Source organism: Phodopus roborovskii, unplaced genomic scaffold (assembly GCF_943737965.1).
Source record: "Phodopus roborovskii unplaced genomic scaffold, PHOROB, whole genome shotgun sequence".
NCBI lineage: Eukaryota > Metazoa > Chordata > Mammalia > Rodentia > Cricetidae > Phodopus > Phodopus roborovskii.
The window spans coordinates 246366-267923 of NW_026126516.1; the positions used below are offsets into that span (position 1 = coordinate 246366).

The 21558-nt window shown below is 37.8% G+C and overlaps 1 protein-coding gene across 1 annotated transcript in view; it reads right to left on the bottom strand.

The window, feature by feature from the left end:
* Positions 1 to 21558, bottom strand: part of Eml5 (EMAP like 5) — a 100555-nt gene that overhangs the window by 15427 nt on the left and 63570 nt on the right. The window contains exons 24-32 of the mRNA XM_051196452.1: positions 20273 to 20361; positions 19116 to 19292; positions 16761 to 16962; positions 16034 to 16160; positions 12934 to 12948; positions 9673 to 9751; positions 8125 to 8254; positions 6571 to 6669; positions 2727 to 2747 (exon numbers count right to left, since the gene is read on the bottom strand). Coding sequence (XP_051052409.1) covers positions 2727 to 2747; positions 6571 to 6669; positions 8125 to 8254; positions 9673 to 9751; positions 12934 to 12948; positions 16034 to 16160; positions 16761 to 16962; positions 19116 to 19292; positions 20273 to 20361 — 939 coding nt within the window. The remainder of the gene's footprint in view (positions 1 to 2726; positions 2748 to 6570; positions 6670 to 8124; positions 8255 to 9672; positions 9752 to 12933; positions 12949 to 16033; positions 16161 to 16760; positions 16963 to 19115; positions 19293 to 20272; positions 20362 to 21558) is intronic.

Consider the following 21558-nt stretch of genomic DNA (forward strand, 5'->3'; position numbering starts at 1 on the left):
TAGACCATTCTGGTCTCAAACTGGTGAGATGGAAAGATATCTGGGCTCTTCTTGAGTGGCATGGAGCTACAGAGTCAGCATAAGCAGGAGGCTTCTAACCTCCTCACTTTGCATATTATTGAATATCCTCATCTATTGTAGGGAGCACCCCAGGCCTCTAAAGCCATCTGATAGACACCCACCTACCACGACAGATACCATCAAGACCAGAGTGAAAATGCTCCTTTCATTGTCTTATGAATAGAAATTGCCCAATTTGCGGCTGCAATGGAGTCAGGAATGGCTGAAACTATTCTAAGAGATAACATGTTTCCTCAGTATCCACTGAACACACATGGTCAGTGGTAATTCTACTGTTGCATTTTTTTTTTATAATTTACTTTCATTTTATATGTATTGGTATGAATGTGTCAGATCCCCTGGAACCAGAGTTAGACAGTTTTTAACTGTCATGTGGGTGCTGGGATTTGAACCAGGGTCCTCTGGAAGAGCAGTCAGTGTTCTTAACCATTGAGCCACCTCTCCAGCCTCTACTGTATTCTAATCCATGAATTTATTGTCCTACATTCTAAAGTGACTATTTAAATAAACTTGACCCTCTTCAAGCCAACAAGCAAGATTTTCTTCATTCTGTAGGCTATGTCTTCCACTCAAATTGTGTTCTACTGCTATTTGTTAAAAAACAAAGCAAAAGCTTTTAATGTTATGTAATTTCATTTGTCAACTGTTGGTATTACTTTCTGAGCTTCTGGTATCTTTTTCCTATGCCTCTGCCCACATCTTGAAGTGTTTTCCCTATAATTTTCTCTAACAGATTTTTTTTAATGAATGAAAATGGGGATCTTTTTTATATTATAAAATTGATTTTTAACATTTTAAAGTGTGTGTGTGTGTGTCTGTCTGTCTGTCTGGAGAGTACAGCTATAATGTTCTCTGGAGAGTTGCAGGCAGTTGTGCGCTGCATAATGTTGGTGCTGAGAACTGACTCAGGTCCTCTGCAAGAGCAGTGTGTGCTCTTAGCCTCTGAGCCTTCTCTCCAGTCCCCTTTAACAATCTCAGAGTTTCAGGGTCTCACATCAAGATCACCAGCCCATTTTTAATTGATTTCTCTACAGGGCAAGACACACAGATCCATTAATTTTCTACATGTGGTTAGACAGTTTTCTAGCAGCTGTTGTTGAATCTTTTCAACAACAAAAACATACACCACACACAGATTGAGAGACAGAGAGAGAGAGTATAAGAGAGAGAGAGAAAGAGAGAGAGAAGGAGGTTGAGGGAGAGAGAGAGGGAAAAGGAAAGGGAGAAGGAGAGGGAGAGGGAGAAGGAGAGATTCAGGCTTGTTCATATATGCCTGTAATTCCAGCATTCAGGACCTGGGAGAATTTCTATAGGTTTGAGGCTATCCTAGTCTACAGAGAAAGACTCTGTCTCAAAGCAACAAGCAAGCAAGCAAACAAACAAGACCCAAACCGAGTAAAATGCTATATGACAGGTTCCTATGTGGCCCTTATAGTCTGTGAAATCACCATGGTGGAACCAGAACTTGTGTACAGTGACACCACACACTGTCTGCTGACTGTCCGCTGTAACTACTCCACTCTGCCGTGACAGCAACTGCAGGTGACATGCAGCAGCACATAGCTGTGCCAAATAATTTGTGCACACAGAAGTTTGAGTTCCGTGTAATTTTTATTACCATGAGCTTTCTGATTTTTTTTCTCAACTACTCATATTGGTTTAAATTAGAAGACAAAAGTATCTTCAGCTCATGTGGTATAAAATCAAGAGCAGGGACAGATTTGGCCCAGTGACAAGTTGCTAATTTTCTACTCTTGAGTGTAGCCAAAGGAGCAAGGACCTGGCTTGCTGTGTTAAACAGATTAGTAGTGGACTAGTCTAAGCACAAAATCATACTGTATTCTAATGAAGGCCAGAAAAACCCAGAAGTTTCTGGGTAATATTTTCTTATAAATTGCTAATACCTAAGTTTTCTTAAATTCATAAAACCACGGTCAAATTAGTTCTAAAACTACTTCTAAACATTTAAATGATTTACTGTTGTAATGTTTTCAGTAACAAAAATAGCTTATAAATCAACCGATTTACTACTCGCTAAATGATGTTAGCAAGTTATTGACTACCATGAAGAATTTGTGTGCTGACTACATAATATGATGTAAGAAAACCCTTCAGAATACCTCCAGGCACACTTGAGAGGTCAAAACCTTTATGAGTGTATGTACAAGTGTGATTGTGTTTGTATAGGCAGGTATACACTTGTATGTTGGAGGTCAGAGGTCAATCTGTGGCTTCACTTCTCTGCAGGTACTATCTACTTTATTTCTGACACTGAAGCTTGCCCATTAGGCTATGCTGTCAGATGAGCAAACCCCAGGTACCATTCTGCTGCTGAGATTCAAGTGTGCGTACCTCCATACCTGAATTTTCATGTGGGTTCTCAAACTCAGTACTCACGCTTATGAGGCAAGCATTTTACTGGCTCAGCTATCTTTCCAGCCCTAAAACCATTTTTAAAAATATTACTATTTTTGAAGATAAAAATCACATTATTTGTCATTAATATTCTACAAGTTGTATGTGCAGGAGGAAGATGTTTGGACTTTAAGGGTGGAATATGTTATTTGTATATACCTTATTACTTATACTTCAGCAATTACTGCTACATAATATAACTAAAACAGGAAGTATTCAAGTTTCCTTACCTGACATGTCTGTTGAATCACCTATAGTGAAGAAACAGTTTAAAAAGTTATCCATAAGTGATATAACAGTATTTATAAAACATGATTATAATTTGGTTTTTTAAAATTACAATATTCTATACAAAATTAGGTTATTATATCAAATTGAGTAGACTGAGAGAAGATACTTTTCATTATCTACATATATTAATATTCAATGAATGATCATTTAGTCTTTCTTTGGGTGTATTTAATGAATACATAATATTTTATTCATAATAGTTTGTAAAGTAATAGTGAACCTTTTTGGGCTTACAAAATGCACTGCTAATAACACTTTGGAGGTTTGATACATCTGTGCCTGCAGGAAAGAGTTAGATCTGAGGAACATGGCAGCAAAGGCTATTAAATAACCCAACAAGCAAAAGGTGTTCTTCATCATAACTAAAGACTTTCCATATGTGTTATACTAGACAACCACCTGAGCCAAACAACTGCCATCTTAGGGTGTTCGACCATGCCCACCAGCAAACCACCACAGCCAGGCTTGATAACTGTTGGCATCCCCTCATGGAGGAGCTATGAGGTAGGGCCATGGGACCCCACCTGAGTAGCCAGCCACTCCACACCACCTCTTGTGTGTAACTGTGCCCTAGCTGCACATAGCCTCATGGAGGGGCTACAGAGTCTAGGCTGATGGAGACTAAGAGATGGGGCTCTATCTATGCAGCTATGAGCAAGCCATCATCCCTGCTGGGTGAAGACTGTCAGATGTGGCCTTAGGGGCCATACACCTATAGCAAACCCCTTGCCTATGCTCTGTAAGTAATCCCAAGAGTGGTTTCCCGAGTGAGCTTGATGCAATTGTACCTTGGTTTATTGTTGGGACATTAGGAGGAGGGACAAGTGTCGTTTATGACTCCCCTGGGACTTCCAGAAACAATATGCACAAGAGAAAAATATGAAAGCTTATGTTCATATTTATGGCCTATGAACAAAACTTTAAAGAGTGACAGTGTATAGCAAGAAAAAGAGTAGGGGAAAGTTCCGTGCCCACTGAAGAGACATGACAGTTTTCTAAATCAATCATGTCTTATACCCACCTCTGTGGAGCAATGACTTCAAGGATAAACTGATAACAGGTATACAGGTGTCTTTCTCAAGAACATGAGGAAAGAGAATAAAGTATTCAGCTCTGCCATTTTTAGCTCTGGAGACAATCTGATAATCAACTGATGAAAAGACGATGCTTTGTTGCATGAAGAAAAGTTGATAGAATGGGGTGTTTATCTTAGAGATCTAGCTAACCCTCAGAGAGTCTAAGATAAGAGGATGGATTGCAGAAGAAAGCTGCAACACTATAGCCTAAATGATTATAATAATTTAGGTACATTCCTCTCATGACCTGGAAGGACTACTATAAATTTGGAACTCACTGGAGTTTGGGGACATATAACACAACCTTCCCTCCTCAGCAGACAGCTACATCCCATGCCACAAGTGGCCGTAGGAGCACAACAAAGATAAAATTATCCAATTAATTATGTTCTAGCCTGTCATCTCCACACACAACTCCCCCGCCAACCCCCGTGTATGTGTCACAGTTGAGTGCATGTGCACATACGCATGTGGAGGACAGAGGTTTATCTCAGGTTAAGTAAAGGGGATCTTAATGACCTGAGACTTAACTAGAAGGCTAGCCTACATGGTCCATTAACTATAAGGATCCATCAGCCTGCATATCCTGTGCTGTGATTACAAGTGCATTACATGATATCAGGCTTTCTTTTTACATGGTTTTTGGAACTGATTTCAGGTTTTCATCTTTATGCAGCAAGCATTTTACAAACTAAGTAATCTCTCCAGTCCACAGTTTTGTTTTGTTTTAATCCTGATAGATATTTTCCTCTGATGATCTGGGAGGACAAGTATAAATCCATAACTCACTGGAGCTTGGGGACATATAACACTGCCTTCTCTCCTCAGCAGACAGCTACATCCCATACCACAAGTGACCATGGGAGTACTTATGTGAGGCTGCTATGGAATGATATGTTTGTGTTCCTCCAAAACCCATGTGATGTCATTCTAATTCCAACTATGGCATTAGGGCATGGGACCTTTGGGAGTGATTAGGTCATGAGAATAGAGCCCCACAGTGAAGATCAGCTTAAGAAAAGATGACAGATAAGTAAGAAAGACAATAGGGATACAACAAGGCTAGGGAGATGACTTTCATTGGAACCCAATCATGCTGGCATCTTTAGCCTTAACTGCCAATTTCCAAAATGGTAAGAAATGCATAGTTTCTTTGTTTGTTTTAAAAAACACCTCATCTAAGTATTTGCTCTAGTAGTGAAAACTGGCTAAGACATGTATCCCAGAATGGAATCCCCAAATCCAGTGAAAGGTGACTACCCTCGACCCACCTTTATGAATACACATGCTGGTGTACAATGTGTTACTAGATGGACACACTCTGAGAAGCGGCTCAGGTAAGCCTGAAAGCAGGTTCAGAACCATTTGGTGGAGAATTCTGGGATATCAAAGACTCAAGACATAGTCCAGGAGAGAGAATGCTTCCCCTGGAAAGCAATTTCATTGTTCCAGGATTACCCACTCCTAGGAAATGTGCAAAAACGATCCTTCTGAGAGACAACCACCAGGAGAAAGTCACTGAGAGAACAATTGTCTCCAAAGCTGGAAGGTAGTCACAGGAATGTGATGAGATTTTCTATATACCCAAGAACTAGGGCCAATGAGGGAGTAACCACAAAGAAACTCACCCCTGTTCTATATGAAGGAATACTTTATAAGCAAGCTTTCTGGGGAGACGTTGAATTACTTTATTAGATATAAAGCTATGGGGTTTAAGCTATCATTTTGTGTGTCGACTTTAAAAGTTTTATTTTGTTTTGTTTTGTTTGTTTGTTTGGTTGGTTGGTTGGTTGGTTGGTTGCTTGGTTTTTCAAGGAGACAGGATTTCTCTGTGTAGCCTTGACTATCCTGGAATTCACTCTATAGGCCAGACTGGCCTCGAACTCAGAGATCTGTCTTCCTCTGCCTCCCAAGTACTGGGACTAAAGGCATGTGCCACCTCTTCCCACCTTAATTTTTTTGGGAAAAGAAAATTCTACAGAAGTGCAAAATACACGGGTTCTATGTAGCACAGTTATGAAGCCAGACAACCCAGAGAAGAACAGACATTATTTGCAGGGATAATTAAGACATTAAAACACCAAAAAAAAAAAAAAAAGTGAGTAAAGTGAGTGTAGCAATTGTGACTCACTGAGATTTAAAAAACATGATAATTTCTATCATGTTTACAAGTGCACTTGACTGGCCACATCTATAATGCAGTATCATGCTAATTTTTGACTGTCAATTTAGATAGGCATGCTATCCTACTCATAGAGTAATGAACCCTGATTTTTGATAGATGTTAAAAATAAACCAACAGTCCATTTCAAACCATTGGTGAATCTGGTCAGTACTAATGGCAAACAGGTTTTCTAACATGAAACAGACTTGTATTCTCTCTTACCCAACCTAACCTTTGCTGAACAAGGGGTCTATCCCCATTGATCTAATTAATTTCTTGGCTCCCTTTTTATCCTTCCTTCAAGTTTCATATACTATTGAATGCAACCAGAAAATTCCTGCTAAAGTGACACTATTTACACAACAGTCTGAACAAATTCAGATAATCAAAGTTAAGGAACAGAAAGCTACCTGGCAGCAAGCAGAAGGATATGTTCCGTGCATACACATTCATTCTGAGCAATCCACAATTTAATATACTTCCATTTTTCCTAGAACAAAGCAAATGTTCCAAACTATTTCTTTTTGAAATATAGAAACATACCTACTTGGCCAGTTGCCACTATGTTGATAAATTTGGGGTGCTGATTTACAGTGAGGCACAAAATGTCATCATTGTGTTCCTGATAAAAACTCTGAGTCCCTATAAAGAAAGGATTTGAGAATTAACTTTGAAACCTTTAAGATGCAACAAACAAATGCACTTATTTAGCACAATAAATTATTTTTTCATTAAAAATATGTTTTGAGCATTGACCATGTAAGCGATTACTATCCAAAGAATGACAATGACTTGGTAATCTTAAAGGGACAGAGCCCTGAAAAGGATAAACCACATACAAGCTGAAGATACCAAGTACCACGAGAGATGGGCGAACAAAAGGCTGGGGATGTAGCTAACCGTGCATATGCATGGTTCATCTGAAAGCAGTGGCACAATATGGATGGAAAAGTAAGCAGAATTATGCAAGACTGAATATTCGCCTATCATCTTCCCCCTTTGGTTTTGGAAAGAAAAAAGTTTACTGTAGTCACAGAAAAAAACAAAAGTAATTTCTCATTTATTAATCTTGGTGCTGTTTATTCATATTTCGCATTTATCTTGTAAGTAGTGGTTTTTGATCAGAAAGCTAATATTGTTCTTCTAGCAGTTCTGACAGTGAAGGGTTCCTTCACAGACTCCAACAGCAGTCCATAAAGATAATAACAAGACTAAATAAAACAGGAGGTAAAATAACTCCGTGTGGACATGAAGTCAGGACAGCCGGCTGATGTAGATTATAGAGGACCACACACAGTAGGTTCTCAACAACACACTATACACTTATGTTACTTACACTTCCTCAAAGCCCCTGGGTGTGCCAGCAATCCCACAGGGGCCAGTGGATCTTTATGAGTTTGAGTTTCAGGCCAGCCTGGGCTACACAGTGAGTTCCATGCCAGAGTGAGCAACATAAGGACTTGTATCCAAACAATTAAAATTAAAATAAGTAAATAAATCTTCTCATGTTGAAATGTGTTTTGTATTTTCCAAAGCAGAAAGTCCAGTGAAAGGAACAAACAAGTAATTACAGGCTGCTGATATAATTGGTGGAAAATAAGTTAGCAGACACTTTTCTGAATATTATTTTTGTTTTGTTTGTTTTTTGTTTTCGAGACAAGGTTTCTCTGTGTAGTTCTGAAACCTGTCCTGGAATTCACTTTGTAGACCAGGCTGGTCTCGAACTCACAGAGATCTGCCTGCCTATGCCTCCAAGTGCTGGGACTAAAGGCATGCACCACCACCACCCAGCTTCCTCTGAGCATTATACAATGTAACCCCAAACTGATGAGAAACATTCAAAACCAAAGTAGGACATAGACAGGCAGCTCTCTATGAATTGGAGTTTGAGGTCAGCCTGATCTACATAGCAAGTTCCAGGCTAGCCAAGGCTAAGTAGTGAGACCCTGTCTTGAAACAAAACAAAAAAACAAAAAAACACCCTCCCAATTTAAATAAAATAGGTAAAAATATGTCATTTTAACAAACAACTTAAGGCTGTTGGCTAAGGAGTTCTAAATTAAAAACAGTGTGTGGACAGGGAATTAGGACTCCTACCTGTAGCAACATTGTGCAGAATTCCAACAGAGGCAGTGTGGTAAATTATATCATCGCCATCATTTAAGTAGTGCACATTGTTCCTGCAGTCTCTGCCTCGATAGCCAAAAGCAAGCTCCAACACAAGGTCCTGTAACAACAGAAAAGAAAAGAAAACAAAACAACAACAAAAAACTAGCATTTTCCGTCAAAGGGAGAGTGTGCTTTACATATTTTATAAACTGCTAATCCCAAATTAAGCTAGACATTTAAATTTTTCTTTAGCCTTTCACAATTTCACATAAACATCACATAAGCACACACACCCACACATGCATGCACACACGTGCACGTGTGTACACGCGCACACACACTATACTTTGATTATCTTCCCCCACTAGCCTCTTATCCATCTCCCACTGAACCCCTTTTTCTCCAAAAGTGCCCTCTTACTTTCCCATCTCCTGGCAGCCCATTGCCTTGATTGCTGCTGTCTGCATGTGCACAGGTGGCAGTTATTCACTTTAAAAAGGACAACCAAGGGTATACAGCAAACACTGACTACAGCTCCTCAGGAAGAGAGGCTTCCGAGTCCATTCCCTATTGGTGGTGGAATACCCATGGGCCCAGTCTTATACAGGTAATCACCACAGCTGTGACTTCATGGGTGCAATAGCCATTGGACATAAATAGTTTTTATGTAGCATGCTTTTTTCAATGAAAACACACACCCCATCTTTCTCAGTACAAACGTATCAAAGAGAGAAGGGAATCACAAGGTCATCTCATTCTGAGAGAATGAGTTCTCATTCCGAGAGTTTCTATTTGTTAACCATTGATGCCTTTCTTCTGGCTAAAGGGGTGTTTCATTTTTTGCTCATTGCTAGTCCAGGTACTTGTTCTTCATAATTAAGATACATTATGTCCAAGTTAGACACCCAGGAGAACCCAAAGCGGTTTCTGAGAAGTCATGGGCAAAGTTCTGGGAGAGAATCCTACAACTGGAAGATTCCTTTTCATTGCCTTATGGGTGGTGGGAGGGGCTACGAATCATCCCTCCTGCAGGTACAACTTTCTTGTGCTGGAGCTAGCCCAGGTTGCTTGTTTGCTGCTGAGACTGGCTTTATGAAGGGTTCCTGATGGAAGAAAGGAGAAACCCTCTCCATGTGCCCCACAGAGTAAAAGTATCATAAGAGGTAAAAAGTTCCTAAAATACTGCATTAAATCTTTAACTTATAAAATCAATTTACTAACTGTAAGACACCAGGAAGGTGTGTGTGCTTCCATATTCATTCATGAAATCATTCATATAAATTTACAGTTAGGCCTTCTCCAAGATACAGATCAAATGCAGGAAATTATGTATGTTAGAGTAAAAGACTTGCTTGAAATTAAGAGAAACAGAGGGCATCAATCCAAATTTCAGACCTGAAAACAATTAAGCAACCAACTTTTGCGCCCAACCAAGCAAAGGTAATTCAATAAAGCCAGTTTTGTGAAATTAATGACAAAACTTGAATGTTTTATAAGAAGGAAACTTGGGAACATTGGGAAATTCATTTTCCTTACCTCTATGGGTCTCTTTTTCTTGCCAACATTATTTGACTGAAGTTTCTCTGGCTGTGGTGGGGCCCTACTCACTGGGGGCCTAGGACAGAGGGGTGGGACAGAGGAAAAACAGTATTACCTGGGACCTCCACTGGGTCTCCCAACCAGGAAATGTCACCCTCCCTAAAGGAAGCCCACTCTTGTTTCTAATGTAGAAAGAAATAATATTTTTATTCATTTTTACTTTTAATATCTTTGGTCTGTGCTTCATAACGTAAATAACATAGCATAAGAATAGGCAAATGTAAGAATGTTAGTTTGTCACACTAAAACACTTCCAGATTACCATTAAAGTCTGGATTACTGCTCTGTGTGTGTGTGTGTGTGTGTGTGTGTGTGTGTGTGTGTGTGTGTGTGCGTGTGCGCGCGCGCGTGTGCATGCATATGTGTGTGTACAAGTTCATGCACCCACAGAAGTCAGAAGAGGTGTCAGATGCTCTGGAACTAGAATTAAGGACAGTTGCGAGTCACCATGTGGGTGCTAGGAACTGAACCCAGTACTCTGCAAGAACCATCTCTCCAGCCTTGGTGCATATTGAACAATATTGAACATACAATATGAAATAAATACAGAGTGTTGGAGATCTAGCCTAGCATAAGCAAAGCCTAGATCTGATACTAAGCAATGTAATATATTATTAATAAATGTACATATTCACATAGTACACTGAATAGTATGTACTGAGGATCTGACTGGTACCACAAAAATATCTTCATTAAGAACATGTAACTTTCCAAGTTATCACAGAAATTTAAAGTCAAACCTTCACATTTTTGAAGGTCCATATGTAAAAATAGAACTAAATTAATGATATTTAACATTTAACAATATTGTTACCAGGACTAGTTCAAAGAATGATGGAAAGCCTAGCTTTTCTTACAAGTCAACTTTGTGAACTTTATTTACAATGTATCTTATATTCCTTTGCTTAGCTGGTTAAAGCGCCTGTCTAGTAACATGTATCTTACAGTTTTAATTCTAACCTAATTATCAGTTTTATCTATAAAACCTTATGTAACAATTAAGCATATTTAAATTTTATAAAGATTATTTACATAAATTGTATTACTACCTAAAATGAAATTATTTGGCTTGTAAAATTATACAATTTGGATGCATAAAATGTTAGTAATACAGTGACTTATGTAAGCCAGATAATTAAGATGCCATTCCTTTGGAGGGAGGGAAGCAGGAGCAGAGATACTGCTCATTAATGGCAAACAGAGAGATGGTAAAAACACAAAATTTGGTCTTGAAAACACAGCAAGGAGGTGATTACCTAGATCCTCTTTTCAGCGGCAGAGAAAAAAAAGGAAAAGGATTTTAACGCATATCCGAATTTTAAACATTATTACAGAATCTCACATAATAAAATATTGCTAGATTTAACACAGATAATCTGTATTTCATACATTAAAGGCTTGTTTTTATTATTGCACTTAAGAAAAGTTTAAATTAGTTCATTAATGGCAGAGAAACCAGAAGATTAAAAAAGGAAGACTTGCGAATTGGGAACGTTCAGTGACAAATTTCAAGAGTCCATCTTTTCTTTGTTCTAAGAAAGGAAACAAGAACCTTGTTACTGGGGCTGTTTTTAAAGAGGCTGTCTCAGGAGACCATCTCTCAGCTCTAAGGAGGTTCCCCAGGTACCCACTCAAGCAGGTGGACTCAGGTATTCAGGGCCTTACAGACTTTGGGACCTGGCTACCAAAGGAAGAATTATTAAAAAGAATGCCAACTGAGTGTGGTGGGGCTGCCTGTAATGCCAGCACACCCTGGGAAGCTGAGGCAGGAAGACTGCTGTGAGTTCAAGGCTAGCCTGAGCATCAGGGCAGCCAAAGCTATGTAACAAGACTGTCTCAAAACAAACTCACCTCTCTCTCCCTCCCTAAAAGAACAATTCCCTCAGTTGCAGAATGAAGCCTGGCAGGTGGTGTGTGACTGAAACCCCAGCATTCTGGCAGCTGAGAAGGGCTCTCAAATGCCAGCCAGCTCTGGCTACACTTCAAGATTCTGTCCCAAAACACCAAACTAAAATAAAAATACAAGAATTTGAGGATGCAGCTGTGTTGGAACAGTTGCCTATCACCTGAGGGAGGCCTGGATTTAGACCCCGGAGTGGAAGGAGAATAATCACAACATAATCACTAACTGAACTGTAAGGACTCACAGATGTCTCCTTTCCCAGCTTTCCTGACAGATGGCCGTCCAAGCACACTTGTGGGGGTGGGGTTACTTCAAATAAAAAGCTGTCCACATCCAAGACAGCGGTTACATCTCCACTTAGCTTGATGTTCCAAGCAAGTTATTCCTAAATAACAGAGTGCTCTTAGAAGCAGCCTTCCGACCTTCCCTCGCCCTGGTTTCTTCTACAGTACTCAGAAAGGCCAGGGTCCTTTAACATGAAGCTCAGTACCAAACACACTACTTTCCATACAAAACTAGGTCTGGATGCTTCACTTCTGTTAATTCGTGTAAGATTATGTGGGCCCCTTTGGAGCTCAAGCCATACCCTGGACTCATCCTTGCATATATTACTCTTTTGAAAACACAATGTATTTCCCAGATAATTAATTTCCATTGTCAAATTACTCAAGGATACAGACCAAGTTTCTGAACAATCTGGTCTCAAATGCACTTTTCAGCCTGCATTTTTTTCTAGAAGTGGTATCTTTTCTTACTTCTAAAATTGACTCATTTCCATGTTGTCTCCTTTGGAATTGCTCGAAGACATTTTCATCTGAAAGGAGCTGCAAGCCAGCACTCCCTTTTTATCCATGTACTTTTATTAAACACAAAGATACCATATTACCTACTTTTAAATGAATGAGCATATTAAACATCATTAAATGGAAAATGCTTATAAAGTAAATAATCTTCCATTGATAATTACATGTGACTATGTTTGTTTTCATGGGCATCCAAAGGAAGTACTTAAACTCACAGATTCATGAAAATTGTAAAATTAGAATGAAGGCCTACTTCCAAAATGATAACCTCATTTCATTTTCTAATTGTTTTCTTTCAAGTGTAACTAAATGCTTTATAGGAAAAATTAATACCTTGAAATACTCTAGAGGTCAAAACATAATATACATTTTATTACGATATGTTTTTTAAGAGGAAAGGGAGGGAACTGGGATTGACATGTAAAACAAGTTTGTTTCTAGTTTAAATTTAAAAAGGAAAGAAAAAGAATATATTTTTTAAAAACAACTTACCTTACTACCCCCTGTCTTTGAAAGGAAAAGAAGAAAGTGGTGAAACACATAAGAAACTGATGGTGAATATACATAACAATAAGCAGAATAAAAGTAGCATCAAAAGAACTTTAAGAAAATACAAAATTTCTAATTTTATAACAAAATTTTGGATGTTAATTAAAAATACTAGAAAGCTGATTGAAAATTAAGTACCTTAGATGCAAAATATTTGCTATAAAATATTTATTAAAAAAGAAATTCATATCACTATTAAAACCATTCAGAAAAAATACCCACAAAGTATTAACTAAACAATAATTATTTATCATCAGAAATACTTCCTTAAAGGTAGATGTTCTGATGCTTAACTACTTATGAAGTAACTGGTTAACATTTAATGACTAACATTAAAATATGAAACAACTAAACAACTAAAGCATACTTTGAGTAATATATTCAAAACTGGCAGAATCTCTTTTTATCTCCTGTTATTTATCATTTTTTTTAATGAGCACTCTTCTGAGTCACATTAGTGACATCTGTCTTGGAATTTTCAAATGAATTTAGCAGAATTGACACTACAAGGATCGAGAATGAAATGCAAAAAATAAATAAATCAGGAATAATTCTGAGACGTTAGTTGCAAAAAATGCAAACTAGAGCTGGGCACGGTGGCATACACCTGTAACACCTGAGATGCGGAGGCAGAAAAAGTATGCACATGAGGCAGGCCTGGGGTACTGTACACAGTGAGTTCCAGGCCTGCCTGGGCTACAGAGTCAGACCCTGTCCCAAGAAAACAAAACTAATGCAATACTGACTAATGGAAATGATTACAGATGCAAGTGTTAAACAGTTCTTCAAAAGGGGAACAGATTTCCATCTGCCACCATGTGGATTGCTTCACCAACGGAGAGGAAATCTGCTTTACTGTGACAAACTATGGCTTCCAGAGTAAAGTTAGTCTATATAACAACCTGATCTGATGAATGATAAAATTTCTCATTGAGAAAAACCAATATAACTTATGAAAGAGATTATGGCACTTTCTAATTTTCACTACTTGGGAGTTAGAATTTTAATACTAATAATAATTCTTCAAGTATTCAATTTACAAAACCCATATTTGTTTATTTATATGTGTTCCCATATATATCAAGTAGTACTCATTACCTTTTGAATATTTAATCTTAGGGTTAGTATTTCAGGTTACTCTTTCTTTTTCTTACCTTCTTTCCTTTTCTTCCTTTTGTTTTCCTTTGTGTATGTGTGTGTGTGTGTGTGTGTGTGTGTGTGTGTGAGACAGGATCTTACTTTATAGCCCTGGCTGGCCTGGAATTTGCTTTGTTGAACAAGCTGTCCTCATGTTCACAGAGATCTGTCTCTACCTCCCAAGTGCTGGGATTAAAGATGTGTATCATACCGCCCAGCCTATTCTATATTTCATTAAATGACAGTGATGCCATTAGTAAAAATCTATTTAATTCTTAATATTTATTTAATTCTTGATTATTTTATTTAGAACTTGAAATAATCCATAGATAAGGACTAGAGCTCTCATTCGGGCAGTGAAGACACAGGTTGAGAACAGATGAATATTTTTTTTCAAGGTCACACAAGTGATAAATGAAATGGGTATTTCAGCCTTTTGTCTGGCTCCAAATGTACACACTTGGCACTAGACATTATTTATTTTCTAGCAAGCTGCCACACTCTGGAATTGTAACACAAGTATACAGATCACGGTACAGATGACTTTCCTAGCAATTTTATACTTTGCTTCTTCACACAGAGCAAGATGCACACCACTCTCTGACTCCTCTTTAGATGATGACAGCCCACTGTTGGTACCTAGGGCATTTCCTGGGCAAACTGAGCACCTGAAGCAGAAAGGAGCCGTGCTCCCTGGGTACTGTGTTAGCAGTGAGTCCTAGAGTGCCTAGTCATCTCCTTCCCCATTATTAGGTGCAGCTCACCTGTAACTTCATCTCTGTTTCATGTTATTTGCTTTTCCACCAAATATAAACTTCTTATAGTAAATTTTCCTTCATCATAGTCTTCTCTGGAAGTCACTGCTACGCCATCTGCCACTACCTCTGTTTCTCCCTGTTTCTGAGCAATGTCTTTTATTATTTCTTAAAACCTCTTCACTTGTGGAGTCTATACCATAGGCTTACTTTGTTCTGATTCTGAGAATAGAGCCAGGGCCTCACGTGTGCTAACTCTATCACCGCGCTACACATACAAATCACTGTTCTCCATCCTAGACTTGGAAAACATTAGGACAAATTCTCCTCTCAGCAAAGACTTTACTAAAAAGTTCTCTGCTAGGTTGGGGAAGCCAGTCAGTAATGTGCTTGCCTTACCAGCATGAGGACCTAAGTTCAATCTTCAGAACTCATGTGAAAACAAACAAACAAAAGAAAACCCAGGTGTTAACTCTGAGAGTTCTTGGTCAGCCAGACTTGCCTATTTGGGGAATTTCAGCCTGGTGAGAGACTTTGTCTCTTTGAATGAATGGATGGATGGATGGATGGATGGATGGATGGACGGACGGACGGACGGACGGACGGACGGACGAACGAACAAATGGATGGATGAGGCTCCTGAGAAACAACAGCCCACAGCCAAGGTCCAGAATTTGTGTTCATACATGCTCACACAAACATGCACTTGTATTTTTATACAGGAACACACACAAGATTTTTCTTTTCGACAGAATCGCTCTGCATGTGTTGATTCTATATCAACACCAGTAATTTCCACTTAGGAAATCCCGCTTAAACTCATCTGTTGGGTGAAGTTTTTGAAATAATATTAGCTTATTCTTCATTGAGGGCTTCTAGAGACTGAGCCACACCTTTGTGTCTTCACCAATCTATCACATATTTATGAAAGCCAGCAAATACGATTATATGGATATGACATCCCCTGAACTCCTTGCAAAGACAGTGTAAACACCAAGTTTCTAACAGAGGTTCACCACTGCGTTATTCAACACTACTAACAGATTCTATTCTAGCAGATTCTAAATAGGCAGAAAGCCTATTTAGATGTAATTCAATTTTTTTATACCAATACCATTTTCCTCATTTAAACTTTTAAACTTTATTATTACCTCTCATCAACTGAAGGTTCCTTTTGTTGCAAATGAGGCTTGACTCCAAGCATTGGGCGAATATTAGTTGATAAGGCTCTAATGGTGTAACTAATTTCATTTTCTCTTGTCACATCACTGTCATAGCCTATCATCAAAATATAAATGTTACTAAGTAATAATAATGTGATCAATTACATTAATATATATACATATATATCTTCTTGCAACAGTATAAATTATTAAAGCCACATTACTAAATATATAGCTAGAAAAATTTATGTGAAGAATATTTAATAATAATGTCTGATGTCTACTAATAATCACTAATTATACATTATTGCAAGCTACAAAGATGAGTTCAATTATCTCATTTTTATTTCATATATTATACATATCAGTGCAAAATTACACTAGTATAAACCTTAAAATGTTAAGTATGGGTGGTTAAATTATTCATCCTGTTTTTATAATTACTGATATTACTGGCACATTAAGAAAATCAAAATTATCTTAAAGTATAGAGCTCAATAGCATAAAAACTTTTAACAGCACTTAAACTATGATTGGCTGTCTCACAGATGTTGAGTATCTAAGTCATTAATACATGTCTGTCACTAATCACAAAACTGTTGTTTTGTTGTAAAACTGACCCAAACACTAATTATTTCTTATTTTTAACTTCTGTAGTTAAATCAGTACAGCTAATTTTCCTATACTTTTGTTTAAATGTTTTAAAATGACATACCTCCATCTTCTTCAGAATCTATATCAGACTCTTCACTGTCACAAGACTTTTTTTCTCGATAGCTTTCCATTTCATTTGTCCATACCATTAAAGACATATCTGCGCCTCCCAGGGTAACCAGCATGCTGTCATCGTAAGTCCAGCGAACATTTGTGACATGTGTGCTGTGAGCCACATACTTCTTGAACTTTCCAAATTTCCCCTGAAAATAAATTCAAACATTCTTTTTGTTTGTTTGTGTTTTGGAGAGAAAGTTTCTCTGTGTAACAGCCCTGGATGTCCTAGAACTCACTTTGTAGACCAGGCTGACCTCAAACTCACTGATATCTGCCTGCCTCTGCCTCCAACGTGCTGGGAATAAAGGCTTGTGCCACTTCTGCCTGGCTAATTTGAATACTAGCAAAGAAACTTTTGTTCTTGAAGTTTTATGTGTGTACACATTATACACACACAATTATATTTCACTTCAATTCACTGTGCTTTCTTTGATAAGTACTACATATACACAGATACTTTTTTTCATCCTTTGGTGTTCCACACCTGCTAAATAGGCAGTAAACACTCTACTGTAGAACTACATTCTCCAGAACTATTTTCCTTTAAATACCAAGAGAACTGTGAATTATAGACCCAGGAAAGGTTAGTTAAGCAAGTAAATTTGAGATTAATACACTGTAGGCAGGTTTTAAGTAAACACCTTCACAAGTTGTTAAAATCAAGTTTCTTAAATAATAAAGCACAGGGGTCAGGGAGATGGCTCAGCAGGGAAAGGTGTTTGCTGCCAAGTCTTAGGATATGAGGAGTGTGATCTCTAGAGGCCACACTAGAGAAGGAGAGAACCAACTCAGCAAGCATCCTCTGTGCCATGTGCCTCCATCTGTGTGCCATGGCACACAGATGCTCACATCCATCCATCCATGTATGTGTATACCCATCCACGCCCTACATCCAAATAAGAAAACAGAACAAAACAAAAACGTGAAAAACTTTTTAAAAGTAAAGAAAACCCAGTGAGAGCAAAATCAGTGAGTTCTCAGGGCGGGGCGGGGGGGGGGCAGACACAAGGTTGAGCAGATAAAAGGAATTTGCTGCCAAACCCAGTGACGGGAGTTTAATTCTCAGAACCACTTGGTGGAAGGAGAGAACCGACTCTCCAATTTGTCCTCTGGCCTCCATTTGTATGCAGGTCATGAGGCACATATGCTGTTCCCCACAGATAAATGTTAATAAAGACCTGGTTTTTTTTTTAAGTTAAGAGTTAAGTTAAGTTAAGTTTAAGTTAAGTTAAGAGTTTCTCTAAGATTGTGTGGTTCTTGCTACAGTGGGCTCCTTCCTTTCTCTCCTCCCTTCTCTCATTAGGGATCAAGCAGGCTTGGTAAACTCCATACTATGAATCTAAATGCCCAGGTCTGGGATGTTTATTTGAATGCTTGAGTTCCCAATAAGATGTTTTAAACCTATGTTCATTTGGGCAGCTGAGGTTACCATGGACTAAATACCATGGTATTATTTTAGCATCCCACTTCAAATTCCATTTATTTATGTTCATATTGATGCTAGACTGCAATATCTAACTTAATTTAAAACAATTGGGATGTAAATTCACTTGTACTATATTTATACAAGTTTTATTTTTGTAGTAAGCAGGGCCTGATGTTTTACAGTAGTGTGAACAGAGGTTAGTGAAAAAATTAATTGAGCAATCAACAACACAGATGAGGTTATGCAGCACTGTAAAGAATTTGTTTGAAACAATCTAGTTTCAGAAAAAGATCAGTTATTTAATTTTATTTGAATATTTAATATTTAATAGCCTCCTTTTCTTTCTTTTGGGGGGTGAGATGTGGTTTCTCTATGTAAGAGTCCTTGCTGTCCTGGAACTCACTCTGTAGATTAGGCTGGCCTAGAACTCAGAGATCTGCCTGCCTCTGCACCACCACCACCCAGCTTAATTACCTCCTTTTCTAATGTCAAACCTACATTTATAAAGTTTATATTGACTCCTAATATATATTTAAGTTATATGTATACTTATAATTATAAAATTTATTTAATAGTGATAAAAGGAATGTTGAACAAGGGATATTTATATATTTAATAATGAAAACCACTATACAATATAACATAAAACAAGCACTGTACAATATATAATATGCAAACAAAGGCACAGTTTAGTACATTATAATACTTACTTTAGATAAATATGATGACAAGAATAGGAAACACAATTCCAAACCTCTAGTGATAAATATAACTTACTAACTATGCATTATTAGTAGTAAAACAATGAAATTTATATTATCTTAACCATTTTGATCACAATAATCATTAGATGAGTTAAAGAAAAATACATACTTTAGCTGGGTATCTAAACAGCTTCACGAATCCCAAATCATCCCCTGTAGCTAGGACCATTTTGTCACTGGTGAGACAAGAGGCAGTTACGTCTGTGACTTCTCCAATTATAGGCCAAATTCCCTCACAACATAAACCAAGTACACTTGTCCATGATGCCCAACTAATTTTTTCCACCTAAAAGTATAAAAAAATGCTATAAGGTTTTAATTCTTAATGTGCCAAATATGAACATTTCTGTATCACTCTGTGAGATGTAACAGAAATACTGCTAAATCCTGAGTTGGTTTTATAGTTCCCCAGGCCCATTGCCCTAGAGAATTCCAACACAGTATTATTCAGGATATACTTGCTATATACATACTATGTGCTCTAGCTGCTGAGCAACAATGATAAATAAAACTGCTTCTTCCCACAAGTTAGCCAAAAACAATGCTTACTATGCATCTAAGTCTTTATTAATGTATCACAAACATGTTTTCCAACCAGTCTAGAAACTAAGCCTCTTTCTTTATTAATCCCTTTCACACTAAATTTTCTGAGCATCTCTTCCTAGGTCATGACAAATTAGTAAGATGATCGGATACAAGATGGAGAATAATTTCCTTCCACCCTTCCCATCTCTCCCCCATTCCCCTCTCCCACCCTCACACATACCCACTGGAACAAACATCGTAGGTACACGGTCTTCAAAAGAGGTCATACGCACAGTACTTAAAGGAGAAAGCACATCCTCTATTAGCAGGGGATGCTTCTTATCCTTTGATGACAGTGATTCAAGCACAGCTAAGTACACAAGTTTTTTTTCTTTTATTGTCTTTTTTGAGACAGTGTCTCACTATGTAAGTCCTGACTGACTTATATAGTCAGTCCTGTGTAGATCAGGCTGGCCTTGAACTCATAGAGATCTATCTGCCTCTGCCTCCCAAGTGCTGGGATTAAAGGTGTGTGCCACCATGCTCAGAATCCTTCTTTTTTAAAAGGTCTCTCTTTCCTTTACCCATCTAGGTATCTACATAGTCCAGTAAAACAAACCTGCCCACAGACCGATCCAACAATGTGAGAATGGATGGTAGCTTGATGACAAGAAGGAGGCCTCAGCTTTCCAACCAATGTCTATCACATAAGTATCACTCTAACCATCACCATCATCCTACCTCCATACTGGGGATGGTTTGTTTCTTCCCTCTGGGAGCTTCAAAGAATAGCTGCTCTTTAGCACCAGTGTTGACCTGTAAAAGCTTTCCTTAAAAGAAAAAAAGTGAAAGTTACAGACATATTAAAAACATATAAACACAAATATCATGAGCCAGAACCAAGATTCCCAAAACATAGCAAACAAATATCACATGTGATAAACATCTCACAGGTTAATCAGAACTTGTGTAATTCTCTAGGGAGAGTGGAATGTTCCGGTCTGGAGACAAATGATCATGGTTTAGCTTTAGTCCCTTAAGTAGTCATTTACTACTCACCTCTACATGTGACCTAGCATGCTTGTGACTATTAATTAGGTAAATCCTTTTTAGAATACTCAAACCCTAGCTTCCACCAACCCAAAGACTAATGTCTGCAAACAGCATCTGAGGCCTTAAACAGAGCTTCCTCTCTGCATAACCCATTTACCAGGTCTAAACACAAATGTACTTTTTAAATGTCTTGATTTATAACTTTCCTTGCTTTATGATTATGAAAACTTCATTACTACCTTGGAACATGGTATTTGGGATAACCTGAGATTGTGTTCCTAGGCTGTGGTCACTCATAACTGGCTTCAAAATAAGCAGTCTCTTACTCCCTATGAAATGGTAGCTATTTTTCATGGATCTTTGTGGGAATTATTTGTTTTGTTTTGTTTTACATTTTTATAGGAAAACTTAAGTTTGAGGCCTGTATTTCAAGCTATTCAAGAGGCTGAGACTAGGGTAGCAGACTCAAAAGTTCAAGGACTGCCTGAACTACAGAGTGAATTCAAGACAAACTTATGGGATTAAGTGAGACCCTGTTTGAAAGTAGAAAATCAGAATTGGGGTAGGGAAATAGCTCAGTGGTACAGCACTTGTTCAGCATGTGCAAGGTCAGCTTCCTCTATAGTGACGATATTAACATCATTGCATCCTCTTAATTCCCATATAAGTAAACAATTTCATTCATAAAAGACTTATTTTTATGTAGGTAGATAGATTAAAAACAATTTTAGTTGCTATGCACATTAAAAAGAAACTTGAAACATTTTTTTTGTTAGAATTCCTTCTAATATTTTAAAAATACAAGTAAATAGTTTAAGGATATTTGAGAAATCTTAACTTATAATATGAAGTTTACAAAACTGAACATGTGAGATATCCTTTAAATAAGGGCATTTAAAATATTTGACATTTGTCTTAACTTCTCAAAGTGTTACATGCTCTGCATTCTTCAAAGAAGTATTCATTAAATAGTA